The sequence below is a fragment of the Mustela erminea genome, chromosome 4 (genome assembly GCF_009829155.1).
Source record: "Mustela erminea isolate mMusErm1 chromosome 4, mMusErm1.Pri, whole genome shotgun sequence".
In the NCBI taxonomy this organism is placed as follows: Eukaryota; Metazoa; Chordata; class Mammalia; order Carnivora; family Mustelidae; genus Mustela; species Mustela erminea.
Window position 1 is genome coordinate 65,407,209 of NC_045617.1, and position 14,654 is coordinate 65,421,862.

The 14,654-nt window shown below is 42.4% G+C and overlaps 1 protein-coding gene across 2 annotated transcripts in view; it reads right to left on the reverse strand.

Moving 5' to 3' along the window:
* Positions 1-1,210: 1,210 nt before the first annotated feature.
* PDE7B (phosphodiesterase 7B) overlaps positions 1,211-14,654 on the reverse strand; it is a 310,619-nt gene continuing 297,175 nt past the window's right edge. For both annotated transcript variants that reach the window (XM_032339434.1, XM_032339435.1), the window contains 3 exons: positions 12,875-12,971; positions 8,777-8,857; positions 1,211-4,925 (listed from right to left, as the gene is read on the reverse strand). In XM_032339434.1, the coding sequence (XP_032195325.1) occupies positions 4,711-4,925; positions 8,777-8,857; positions 12,875-12,971 (393 nt within the window). In that variant the 3' untranslated portion in view covers positions 1,211-4,710. The remainder of the gene's footprint in view (positions 4,926-8,776; positions 8,858-12,874; positions 12,972-14,654) is intronic.

Consider the following 14,654-nt stretch of genomic DNA (forward strand, 5'->3'; position numbering starts at 1 on the left):
CACAGCCTTCTTGGCTCTAAATTTCCCATCTCTGGTGACAAGGATGTCTTTACCTCTTGGTACAGGAGGCTACCTTTACACATGGGAGATTTAGTGCCTGCTTTCAGGGGGACAGAGGATGGTCTGAGTATCCTTCTTACGTAGGCTGTCACGTAAGTAACTTTTATTTAAAATATTCAATATGCTGACATGGCACATTTTGGAGCAGCCTGCCTTGGCCCCTACAGTCTCCAAGCTTATCTATGTTCTGCTATGTTGTACTCGGGGAGAGAGCTTTATCGGTGGCTGAGGCCTTACAGGTGTTCTCACGGATTCTCTAAGAAGCATTCACTGGCCATGCTGGTCTCTGACACAGTCTGATTTCTCCTGGAGAAATGGAGTCTTTTTATATCTCAAGTCTCTAGTGCAACCTCTGGCACAGAGTAGATCCTCAATCAATATTTGTGGAATTGAAATTCAATTGCTCACATAGGCTTGACTTAGTGCACAATGTCTCAGCTAGGTTCTTGGGGCCATTTGAAGATCATGTCTGACTGTTATTTGGAAAACCACTGGGTTCTCAATTTTGATTTTGATCTTATGATATCAAATATCCACAAATGAAAAAGTGGCTTTGTTTTCAGACACAGGGAAGCCCAAAGGGGGTGAGATTCTGTATCTAATCTTAATAAAAAGGGACATGATGAGACCATGCAGATACAAGGTTGTTTCTGGGAAACAAGGGTGGTGATTTTTTTCTCCTCTATTTCCAGATGGGTTTAGGACACTCAGTAGTCCTTTCTGAACTGTTCTATTGTTCTTGATGGTTTCTAGTCCCGAAATCTGCAAAACCATATTTTTCACAGGTAATTATTGAATGAAGTCAGCTTTGTCTTTACAACCTAATCCATTGTACCTCATTCTCACTCATATATGAGTTTGACAAATGTGAAACAGAAAAATATCAGGACTCAGGGGAAGTGTAGAACTGCATGGTGGGAGAATGAGAGCCTTCTTTCCTGAACTTGGGACTAACTGGCAAGAGATGCCTTCATGGACAGGGCTGTTTCTGCAGCCCCAAGTAGGATGAGTCACATGAAGACCATGTCTGTATCTGTGCATTTTTCCCTTGCAAGTTTCCTCTCCTGAACAGCTGGGCTTCATTGTTGAATCTGATTGTTTTGCTTATAACATGTTACCTGGTGAGAATCAGTCTATTTTCAAGCTTTGATGTTTTTAGGAAATTATCTTTATTTTCAATCGTTGATCTAGACATGCCAATGGATATTTAGGCCACATTTTGAGCAAAACTCACAAGGTGTTTGTTTGTTTTCCAAATCTCACATGTATACACAAAACAACACAATTTTAAGGGTTTGCTTAAAAGAACAGAACATAAGAAATACAGTGAGACACAAGCTCATAACCAAATTCAAATCAGTGAGCAGATCTGATTCAACAAGAGAAAAGATTACAAAACAAGTCTGTGTTTTGTAGGAAGCACTATCTGAAGACAGTGTCGCTGGACACGCTCCAAATGCCTTTGTGGGAAGCCTTAAGCAGGTGGAAAGAGAGCTGGATTTTTACTCAGCCTGGAGTAGTTCGGGTAGGTTAGGGCTTCATGAACAAGTTTCTGCATACTCACGGGTTCTGTTAAAGGAAAAGCAGGCTTTGACAATCAGACCTGGCAGTGATATATATTCTCTCTCTCTTAAATTGATCTGAACCCTGTTTTGCTTACTAAAAATAGCCCTTTGATTCCTTTCTTCTCAAGTAATGACAGAATTAAACTTGGTAAGTCAACTATTGGTGGTCCATGGACCAGGAGGAGAATATAAAGATAAAATCCATGCTTGATCCAACAGCTGTGTCTTAACTAGCAATGAACTCCTCTATCGAAAGGGAGCCACTACTAGGCAGGAAAAAAAAAAAAAGTTTTCACATTCTCTTTCTTTTTTTTTTTTTTTTTCTTTTTTTGCCAGAAAGCAAGGAACTCAAGAAGACTCCAGAAAGAAGGAGAAAAATGCATCTAGTTTATGCATCGTGTCTCCTTCTACTTCAAATTTGGATTATACTAGTAGCTGCATCATAATCGGATATCCGGTGGTTTTCTCTGTGAGCTCTTCTTCAAGACCTAATTGTAAAATAGACTTCTGTCCTATGAACTTGGAACTACTAAAAATGCCTCCAACCTTACTTATTTAAGTTACAATATAAATATAATTTAAACAAAGTCCATTTCTTAAACCCAAGACAGAGGTCCCATTCGCTCAAATAGCATCTTCTCTTTTCTCCACTGTACCATCCTTGACAATTGCTTTTCTTCATTTGATCTCAGGTACGTTAAACACAGACCACTCAAAAGCTCTCTCTGCACCATCAGACCAAAGTAAGAGAGATTCAGAAGCAGGAATACATTCAACATTTTCTCTTTTGAGGCCTTACCCAGCTGAGAGCTCCAGAGGATGAAAGCAATAAAGAATCCTGTGTCAGTTCATAGCTATTACAGAGAAAAAAAAGTTAGTGTTGAGATTTCACAACTTCTCTCTTACCCATATCAACAATTTCAACTTCTCATCCACCCATTTCGTGAGGTTTTTCACACTTTCTTTAGTACCATCTGACAATCTCTCCTACTTTAATGAAAATATAACCAACTTTCCAAAACGTCCCCTAAACCTTCACTCGGCAAGCCTCAGTGTCTCTACAGAAACTTAGTACAAACCATTTAGTTTCTAGCATTTCATTTGTATGTTAGGAGGGGAGAAAACCCACAAGAGTTGCAAGTAGGAAACGAGAGTTAGCTGTCAGTTTGTCAGCTTGTGAAACAGCTCGATAGTGGCAGAAATGATCATATTATCATTCTCCCACTACAACATTATTTAAGGTAAGAAGAAAGGGACATGCCAATTTTCATGTAACATTATTTAAGCTAGAACTTTGAAAGAAAAGGTTGAATGCACAGAGCTCAGTCACCAGAGAAGGATGCAGTAACAAACTGATTTTCCGACCAAGAGTCTGTCGAAAAAAATGACCAACGAGATTCCAAGGTGACTCTGTTAGCTAGAACCGTAATGAATCACGATGACCTGCCAGGAAGGTAAATTCGGTTGCAAAACTGAAATGTTTTCTTGATTTCAATAATGTTAACTTCAGCTAGATAATTGAGTAGTTGTTCACACGAAATTAAGGAAAAAGAAAAATCCAGTTACTGTTAACGCCAAAGAAATGCACGCCAACCATAAACCAAAGGTGCTTTGGTACTGTAGCCATAACAAACAAAGTGTGGTGGGAAAGCAGGGAGTTCCCTGATGGTTAGATGACAGGGTCATAGAAGGTTTGTGAGACCTGCCGTGTCTCCTGCGAGGTTGACACATCGCCACGGTCCAAGACAAGAGTCACATAAACACGAGCTTATCAGCTGGCTTGTTAAAACAGTGTGCAACATCGCTGTGTTGAAAAGTGACTTCAGGCTTGTTGAAAGGTCCCATTAATCTGAGGAAACGATGCTTGGTGCCATAGATAAAACACTATGGTCTCAAGCGGAATGCGTGTGAAGTTTCCAGAATATTTCCTCAAAGACTTTAGTCAGTTTTGGTTTGTGACCTTAGCTGGAAAGCACAAAGATGGGCATGGGAAGGCAGTTCAGAAGGACATCTGTGAGGATTTAAGTCGGGCAGCTTTCAGAAGATGAAAGATGTTTAAAGTTAAGGCCTTTATCTGCAAACAATAGTATATTAATAAACTCTATACCAGATTTACAAACGCATTCTCTTGTATGAAAACTAACAGTATTCTGTTCACAGTGCCATTATTGATACAGGTAGCAATCCCATAATACTCATGTATTTTGGCATGGGAATCAGTAGCGCTTGGTATTTACAGAAAATGTACACGTGTGCATATAAACATATCATGGAATCTGAGTTGTAGATAAAAGACAGATCGGCTAATGGTGCAAAGGAATGAACTGTACAGCACCTTCCCCTCGGATCGGATAGGAAACGTGGTTTTTTAAATTGAACAGATGCCAAATCTCTGACCCCAAGTGGCATCAAGTCAGTAACAAAACAATGAACCCCCTGTTCAAGATTGGGTACATTGAGTAATCCTAGTCCAAAGTTTTAGATCCATTGTCTAGTGCATAAAATATAAAAGTTAAAAAGATTTATTATTATTTTTATAATAATAATTATTATTAAAATAGAAGGTCCTTTCTCTCACGTTCTCGTTTGTGCTCTGGCACTTAAGACCCATCTCCTTGGAGGTCCGAGTATGCTGGTGTTTTTGTCATGCAGATCAGCAGTCAGATGGCAAACGCTAAAAAAAAAAACCCCAAACAAACAAAAAACTGCTCTGGACTCAGCCACCGTCGCCTGTCACAGTGTGACCCGGGGCCCGAGGAGGACATGGCAGGAGCACCTCTTTCTTACTCCCCAGTCTTCTCCTGGAGGGGCGAACCTGACCCCCTCATTCCCCCCCGAGACTCGGCGCCCACGTTCCTGAATGGAGTTGCTTATTTCGGCAGCGAATGCTGAGGTGACGGATGGCTTCTGTACACTTGGAAAAAGGAGAGGAGGCAGGTGAGTGGGAGGAGGGTGGCCTTGCAAAAAGCCCAAGACGGATCCCAGCACGTGGCTGGCCTGGTGGCCAAGAGCTGCCACCCTCTCAGGAGGCCTCTGCTCCAGGAGTTTCTCCTCTCTGTGCGGAGCGGGGGCGGACTGGCTGGGACTACGGGGCGTCGCCTTTGGTCCCAGTGGGCACGTCGCTGTCAGTCCCCTGGCCCGCGTGCTCCGCGCCGCTGCTCCTGTGCGGCGTGGGCAGCAGGCTCTTCCACTGGGCTTTGTTGTGGGACAGGTGGCGTAGCATGTTCTCCGACAGGGCGCTGGGGCCCGTGAAACGGGCCCACTCCCGAAAAAGTGGCTCCACGATGTAGCTCATGAAACCTAGAACGGGCAAGTCCAAGCTCAGCACCGCGAAGGCGGCACGACACCCACCCCACCGCATCCTCCCTCCCAGACCCCGCTGGGCTCCCTCCAGAGGCAAAAGCAGATGTGTTCCCTAAACTTCGGTTTGGGAGCACCTGGTGTGTCACCCCGGGCTTGTTTCTTAACCCCTCGAGCCTCAGTTTCCTCATTTGTAAAAAAGGAGCTAGGAAGAGGACCAAACCCATAGGTTTCTTATGACCAGGAAATGACTTCACACAGGTGCAATGCGCAGAAGGCTCCCGGCACGTAGTAAACCCTCCAGACCTTTGGCTGTTATTTGCGGAGGGAGAAAGACATCGGAACAGGAAGGTAGGAAAAAGTCTGTGTTGGAGCTGAGGAGGGGGTGCGGGAGAGGAGGAAAGGGGGAATGATATCAGGAAGGGGCATATGGTTGCCGTAGATCCATGGGGGAATTCATGTGTTTCACGCTGTAGGATATTTCTTCAAGAGTATTGATTTACAGCTTTGTCTTACTCTCAGTTATGTTAAGCAACTAAACGGAGCTTCGCTCATTTTTGATAGGGATTTTTACCTGTATAAAATCCCTACGTTAATGACCAGATAAGAATGGTTGATATTCGGTATGTCTGTTCTCTTAATTTCAATGTCAGGGTCTTTCCGTATTAAATATGATTTATTAAAGCCAAGACGACTTTTAGTCTAGGCTGAACTGACTGGAATCATCACCAACTTGGACATAGTTAGGTTTTACTGAAATGGAGGTGTGGGGAGAAAGTGTTTTTTAGCATAACGAATTTTCCACTGACAATGTATGTTTATGAGGCTGTGAATTACAAGGCTTGATTTGATTATCTTTTTATTGAACAAACAGCAGATGCTTCTTGGCCTTTGAGGGTGCTACAGAGATGGAAAAAGAATGGAGGCATGCAAAGTGTTATTTCACATTTCTGCATTATCTCATTGTATGTGAAATATGATTTAAGTAGTATGAGATCATTTTAGATCACCCAAACCTGACTGAGGAGGAAATTTAAGCCAGTGATAAGGTTATATAGGGAGTCACAAGTAAGGATTCCCTTGAATTTTCTTGTTTACTATTCCTGAATTTTCTTCACTTCCTTCATAACCTCCATATCTAATTTCTAATATCCTTCACCGTATGAGAGATTTGATATTAGAAAGATGCCTCACAAAATGATATTATTCTCAGGTTTAAAGTGTAAATATTTATCAGGTATACCTTCATATCAAAAAGCTACAAATCCAACATTGAAAAATCTGGTACTTGAAAATCAACTCATTTTCTTCCTGGTGTTCTTGGGGAATTATCCCCCATATATCTACTTGCCCGATATAAAGAGCGCTCATAGTAGATTAGGCAAGCCAATTTTGAAGTCCGAGTAGACACCAGGAGGTACTTTTTCAAGTGAAAGTGACTTCCGCACGATCACATTTGGGAAACTGTTCCATCCCTTCCCAGTGCATTATGCCAAGCTCTCTCGTCTAAGCGAGGGACTGCCTGCCTGGATTGTGTCCTCCTAGAAGGCTGGGAGGGGGAGAGGGAGGCATGGTGGCCTCAGAGCAAACAGGGAATAAAGGCAAGCCTCTTTCTCTTCCTCCTTCGATAGCTTTCACCAATTAGAGATTCATTTGATCTAATATCTTCTTTCTAAAATGCAGAATTCAGTGGAGAGAGGGAAAGGGATTTTAAATCCCACTTCCACTTGGGCGAATATGAATGACTTAAACAGAAAATCAGATCCAAACCTGAGATGGCACGTGGGGAAATTCTCACTGTGGATTGGGACAGAAAAAAAAGGGGACAGTTACAGTCCCGGGGGAATCAGGGCAGAGGACATAGCTGCCTTACTTAGGACCCACTGGCAAAATCCTCGTTTGGGAGCATGAAACCTGCAGCTCCCATCAATCAGACTTTATCTCCAGATTTTTGCAGTTTAGCTTGATCTATGCCTTCATACACACACCTCCCAACCCTGACCCTACAGAGCCCGGGAATGGGGAACAGAGATCAAGAAAGATTTATGTACGAAAGGTTGTTTTATCATCACCTTTTCTTTCTCTTTCTCTTTATTGGTGTGCTTCTGCAGCCTCACCGAGCCTTTCCTAGTCACTCAATCCCCACCCCATTTTAAAAACAGGTATCTATGGTAACCACATTTTCCTATGCTGAAAACCAGGACATATGATCTGACAAAATAAGTGTGTTCTCATGACAACAACAGGGTAGAATCTCTAAAATCAGGTCTGTCTTGCAAATCCAGGTTGTGTGCTTAACAATTCATACAACCTGGATTTGCAAAGACATTTCACAAAATGTCTTTAGCAGAGCCTGGTAAATTTCTTTCTAGCCAGAGCCTTAACAATTGGGGGGGGTGCACAGGGTTGGGATTTTGGTCAGGGTCTATTCCTTTTAAATCGCATCTGCAGAACCTCCATAACTAAGGGAACCTGGAGTGGAGACTGGCTCCAGGAAGACCAAGGCTGAATTTCTGTTGATGTTGCTCCCTTCTGTGCACTGCCCCCCAGGGATTCTGTAGCTATGTCATCACCCTGAATTCTTCCTGGTTTGTGGGTTTTTTTATTTGTTTGTTTTTGTTTGTTTGTTTTTCATTTTCTTTTTGTTTTATAACACTCCCACGTTTTCCTCTTTTGGGTGGAAGAATCAGTTTAATTTTAAAAACAACACAACAATACTAAGGGCAATTTGGAAAAAAAATGGATCACCAATAATCCCATAATTTCAACATACCTATTTTAATATTTACATCCGTCATTCAGATCTTTGTAACTAGGTTAATTTTGTTCCTATTCCCAGAGGATGACTTTATGACTCTTTTGTGGATGAGATTTGACTCATAGTGACTATAAGCATATTATTATTTGGCTAACTTGCTCTGGTTTTCTTAATTTTCAGTTTAATTTTTTCCGATGCCCCGTTCCCTCCCAAGAGAGGCTTTAAGCCTTGATCCTTGCAGAGGGCTGCAGCCCTGTGAAGGCATTAAGCTCTCTGACGTCTGTGGGTACATGTCAAGGCTCTAGTTTATGACTAAAGGAGTTCAAGTTCTGAGTTTGGCTTTAATTGGAAGGAACTGCAAGGATATGAGGACTTGCTTTAAGTATAGATGAAATTGGAAAAGTATTTTAAGAACTGATGGAAATTCATACTGGATCAAAAATATTTCCTATGTGCCTGAAATTTCCACCATTTGATTTGTTTCATAGTTTTATGTAATATAAAGTAATTATTATGTTAGGTGCATTAGCATCACAGTTGAACAGTTTACTGCAATCAATACTTGAGAATAAGACTGAAAATAAGTTTTGAAGTGCAAAGTAGAGAAGTAGGGGACCCAGAGCTAGAAGCAATAACATGGTTTGCCGAGCACGCGCCTTCGGATCGTGTTGGGGATGAAAGGTACTGGGGCAGACTGGAAGGGTCCTCAAGGTTCATTCTGCCGACTTCCCACTCTTCAAGTCCTAAACAGTGTGAACTAATCTGTATCTCAGCAGCAAATAGTTGGTTCTTAAGACTTTCCTTCTACTCAGTTTGGTTTTGATTTGATTCTGAACTACAAAGTTAATACAGGCTAGTTAAGGGTCTGTAACAAAGAATTTACTCCATTTTTCTTAGTTTTTTAGTTGGTAATTACCCAGTAGATCAGTCATGGTTAGACTGTTTATTTGGACTTAGCCATTCATTAAACCTCAAGTTTGGATCTTTCAAAGGCTGTGTGTAGATGTTTTTTCTTCGTGACTCTAGCAGAGCTGCCAAAAGTACTTATTTAAAATTAAAACTGAAAAAAAAATTAAAACTGAATTAAACTCACCAATTTGTATACTAGGGATTGAATCTTTCTGTTGATTACAAAGCGGACTGATTTCCAGCTCAAATTTCTGTTCAAGGTCACCTAAGAAGAAAGAAGAAGAAATACTGGTAATCTAGAATATGTAAAAATGTGTGTTGTTAGCTTTAGTGATCTAGTTCAAAGAAGTTATTGTGGGAATTACCGTTTGCTGCCTATTACCATTAGGAACTATCTAGCACCCACTTGCTCTGGTAGCTTCTGTGAAAATTTTAAGATATCAGAGTGTCAATGACCATTTACAATAGGCTTGTTGTAAATGAGTATGCTCTGGGGCTAGAATAAACCTTTCACCAAGATCTGTAAAAACAAGGATACAAGTAATGAGCAATTTCCTACATGAAATGGAAGTTCTGGTTTTAAGTTACAGTTAAAGTGAATCGATTTTGTGCTCCCCCTGCCTTTCACCCTGCCTGAGCCTAGTCTGATTTCCTCTGAACCAGGAATAGTGAATAGGCAGGAAATGGGAGTGAGGGACTAGAAAATCTCACTCGAGGAACATCTCTGTCTGTAGCTACAATATTGAGCAGAAACAAAGGTTATCTGTCACCTTTAATCCGACTTAGTGTCACCTAGTGTAACTAAAGTTTAAAAAAAAGTATAAGTCAGAAAAATATTTTTTTAAGGCCTTTGTCAGCTAGAAGGCCAAAGGCCAAGTGTACCATCTAAAGATTCATCAGAATACTTTATCAATCTTTTGGGGGGTGAAAGATTATGGGTCAACTTTGCACTGGGAAAAAGAGTCTGGTTAATCAGTAGAGAAGCTGTTCCTTAGAAACATTAACTGCGTTCACAGAGGAGATCTAAATACAACATTAATATCATGCTTCATGTGTGTCAGGCACTATTCTAAACATTTTACATATGTCAATTAATTTCATCCTCTTAACAACTTCATTATAGTACCCATTTTATAGATGAAGAAACTGAGAGGAAGGGAAGTATTTTGACTCAAGTTGCCACACTACTAATAAATGGGGGACTCTAGTTCCAACCTAAAAGTCCAGCTCCAAAGTATTTGCACTTAACAGCTGAGCTAGGGTCTCAGAGATGCCACACCTCTGTCATTTGTTTTAAGCCTTGTAACCATGAGTCCTGTGGTTCCTTGGGCCCTGGCTATTCTCAAGACCGAGGTAAGGAAATCAGTCTGGATTAACTTGAGGAATCTGGGGAAGCCAGATGATAATAGCTTTCTGAGGACAGGGCATGATATCATTTAATATTAAAATGACTTCTACTCCTTACCTCCATAATTCTATTCATCATGATTTTTCAGTCAGCTTGACACTTTGGAAGAATTGTCTTTGATTTCTCCCTTCCCTTCACCCTCCATATTGAGGCATCAAATCCTATTTATTCCTCTCTCAGAATATCTTTTTTTCCCCTATTCACACTCTGCCTGACTCTATTCTGGCTTACTAATAACTCACTTTTAGTGTTTGCTTCTTGGTTGGTTTTCTTCCTTCAATATTTCTTCTACTTCAATTACATAAGTTGCCTCCATTGCACTTTCTAAGATGACTCTCATTGTCATGTTCTCTACTTGAGCCTGGTTGGCGTACAAATCCCCAAGTCCCCATATTCTTGCTTTCTACGAGTCCAGATTGCTATATGAAGCAGGTCCCCGTTTCAGTGCATTTGTCCATGTCTACACCTGCCTAGCCAGAGCCGCAGCATCCAACAGACTTTCTGCAATGACGGAAATGTCCTCTGCACTGCCCACTGTAGTGGCTTTTTGCAGCATGATCAATGAAACCAAGGAACTAACATGTAAATTTAATTATTTTAAATTTAACTAGTCACATATGCTTCATGGTTCTCCTACTGGAAAATGCAGGACACTAACTACACATCCTCCAACACATCCAATTCAGATTCTTTGTCCTCAGCACCAGTCTTCTCCTGTGACCTCTACCATGAGATGCCATCCAGTTAGATCATTTATTCATTCAGCACAGAATTCTAAAGCACTGTACATTTCAGACTCTTTGTTAATCAGTATAGAGAACAGAGAGGAAAGTTGTATCATTTGGCTACTCCAGGAAATTTACTGCCTACTACTACTGCCTACACTTTATACTATCTTGAGGTTCTGAATCTTTAACTCTACTTCTTTGTATCCTTCACGACCCCTTTGGGGGGCTTTGTACATAGAGGAGTTAATAGTTGTGCTAGGGTTTAACAAGGCTGGAAGCAGATGTTCAATAAAAACTTTTGGGAATCTTGGTTGATGGAGATGACATCAGCCGGTGGTTACAACAGGACAGAGATTCTACTTCCCTAAAACATGGAGAGGAAGGAGTTGAATGATGTTCAGAATCTTAATTTCTGTTCTCAGAATTTAATGCTATTTTCCTAATTCATGGGATGTCATCTTCTTTCCCTGCTAAGTTCTCAACCTTGATTTTAGAGGCTTTTCTTTGCTCAGCATCATGAACCATTAAAGATACTTGGGCTAAGACTATGAGCTGTCTGTGGAAACCCAAATCCTTCCAGGAGACACGCCATAGCAAAGTGAATGGAAGCTCACCTTTTGTGGTCAGGGTTACACATGTTCTAGATTGTTCTATCTTGTAACATTGCATGTGCATATATTGTTAAGGACAACAGTGGGTTTTGGTAAAGAGATCTTACGGATTCTTTTCCTTGGTTGGTCCCATTTACTACATGTAGTTAATAATGCTAACTCCCCAGCTCCATGGGCCTTACTATCTGCCCAAGTGACATGGCCCCCTGCCTCAAGTCGCTTGCTCATCATTCAAATAAGAGGTAAAATAAGCAAAGGAAGGGGTTAAATGGCAATCAGTGCCATCTGGAGCACACGACTGAGTCAAAACCAAGAGGGACAGAATAGAATCTCTTTTCTGCCCCATCATTTGATTTCCAAGCATGAGGATCTTAGTCCGTCTCTCATGTTTCAGTATTTTCTATATCACAGAGTAAAGAAGATACTTGTCTTATCTAAGTCTCCTGTTCCAATTTCGTCATATTTCCTTTTGTTTTCTCTCAGCGGAGATTTTATATCATAGGCCATAAGAACTGATTTTTTGACTTCTAGCCACTCACACTCAACTGAAGTGAAGTCACACAGAGTTGTGGGCACTCCATGAGCGCTTTTCCTCTGAGCCAAAGAGATGGTGAGCAGAGACTTCTGGCCCCATGTGAACCCTGTCCCATCTGCTTTGTCTTCTGTCTTTGGGACCATCTCGATGTCACTGACACATCTTTCGATGAAAGCTTCTCCAAAAGGCTCACTGTTGCTGCTTGACCTCCCCACGGAGCTGGTATGTGGGACACTTCAGGCTTTATTTGTTCTCAGCCTCTCAAACCTGATCCTGTCTCTAACATCAGGGCACTGTTGTGCCTGAACAAACATCCTGAGCACGGAAACCAGGCCTGAAGAAACAAGGCTGTGTTTAAAGGCCGATATCCCACCCAGCGTCAAGATCCTGTTCGCTCATTCATAGCCTTATTTCTGAATGAGATTAATCTCTCAAAAATTATACCGAACTTGGGGCCATTTCTTTTCTCACTGAGTATGTTTGAGAGGATGAGCTCAGTTTTTGGTCAGCTGTGCTCTGTTTCATTATTAACTCTATTTAAGAAAGCCGGGGGAAGGAAAACAGGAATCCAAGTCCCATCCAAATGGAAAACATTGACCCCAAATGGCATTTAGCCTTTAGGTTGTGCTAAGCTCATTACAATGAAGGTCAGAGCAAAAATCAATCTGTCCCTCACATTCTTATATCCACAGAGGAAAGCCATTAAAAAGATTACATATACATACATATAAATACACACACACATTTATTTCCCACTTCTGCTCATTTTTATTACCCCTCTTTACTACCTGTTTTCCCAGTAAGACAGTGTTATTTATGTTTAAATTATTTCCAAAAAAGGGCTGAATGGTTCGCAGGAGAGTCAAAGAGAAAGGCTAGGATAATAAGAGTTGATGAAAGAACAAATGTCATGATAGATTAGCCATTTCTTGCTTGATGAGGCTAAATGCCCAACAGGAACAGGGACCGTGAAAAACTCAGCTGTGGGATCACTACTAACCTTGCCTGTAGAATTCTTCACAGACCCTTTCACTCCATTGCTTGCTCATCTCCCAGATTCTACAAGGATTGCAAATGTCAGCACACTTCAAGGCAATCTGAGAGACAACAGGGCGGGAGAGAAGGTTAGAGGCTGATCTTTCTGCAGCCGACGCGCCCTAAGCCCGAGGGGCTGTCCCACCGGCCAGGGGGCCTCATGGTCCCCAGCCTGTATTTACAGAGTGCTTCTTCAGGAAACAGCAGGTATTCACCACCACACAAAACCTTCATTCAGAATCCCCACTTTATAACTTTGAGAAGGAGAGAAGAGCCACGGTCCAAGGACAAGAGCTTCCTGGAGGAGGCCTGGGGTGGGCAGGCCAAGGAAAGCGGGTGGCCTGGCTCGTTCCATTGCCCCACCCCTCGTGAGTGGGGAAGCCGCAGGGGCCCCAGCCAGGCTCCGGTGAGATCATTTGGCCCTCATCCTCACAGTGGCCACACTGACAGACACCGTGGATCACTTCACTTCTGTGTGGGCTCTCGTGCCTGTGTCTGTGGATAACAAGCGAGCCCCGACTTGCTTATCCAGCCAGGGAGCTAAGGTCTATCAAACCTTGGAGCGTGTTGTGTCTCAAGCTAATTCTTTTTTTTTTTTTTTAAATTTTTTTTTTTTTTTTAAGATTTTATTTATTTATTTGACAGACAGAGGTCACAAGTAGGCGGAAAGGCAGGCAGAGAGAGAGAGGAGGAAGTAGGCTCCCTGATGAGCAGAGAGCCCTGACGTAGGGCTTGATCCCAGTACTCTGGGATCATGACCTGAGCCAAAGGCAGAGGCTTTAACCTGCTGAGCCACCCAGGCGCCCCAGTCCAAGCTAATCCAAAGCTTACCTCACGTTGGTCTGGATCTGGGATGCCAGCTCTAGTCAATGATGCTGACTCTAAGAGGGTTACCTTGAATTCTCAGGAAAGTCCATTCTCTCCCTTAACCACCGACTGCTAAGTTGGGCCCCCGCTAGCGTGTTCTGGCCACCAGCAAAGTCTGTTTGTTTTGACCCAGTTCCTTGGCATCACAGAATCGCTGGCAATGCTGGCATGTGGGAATGCCCTGATCATATTAAAGTTACAAATTTGATTGTTTCCTTATTTCCCCGTTGTCGGGGATGCCAGGCCATGTTGGAGCTGGTGAGGGGCAGAAGTGTCCTCCAGGATCTGCCCTTTGGGAATTCATTGGCCGCAGCAAGCCTTGCTTTTGAAATGCAAGTGTGCCAGCCAATTCTTTCAGCTACTCCCAACTTGGCTGGGAGTCTTGAACACCTGATACCTTGATCTTTGTGGCACTCAGGGACTAGAAGATGGGTTTGGAAAGAAAAGAAGGAAGGAAACCTAGTTCTACAGCTGGGAGGAAGGCATTTCCTAGGAAGGATGGAGCCCTCGGGACAGCCACAGAGAGCAGCAGGAAAGCATGGAACAAAACCACTGCCCAGTTCAGTCTGCTCTGTGCAGCTGCATTTCCCTGGGTAAAGCTGGTCTATCTAGATGAATCCAGGGTCCATCCGTTCAGCCTTTTGTGCCAAAAGGAAGGAAGCAAGACAAGAGAAAATACAGGAAAAGGCTCTGGTTTGGATACTAGCTCAGACCTGCCCTCATGGGGTCCACCCGTCCTCTCGTTCTCATGTTCCAAATGGCTCCTTGCCGTGAAAGGAAGCAGAAAGGGTCGCCCTGACACAATTCAGTTCATTCACTTAAGACTAGTTTGTGAGCCTATGAATTTAGGAATAAAAGGAAGTACAGCAGGGTTTGAT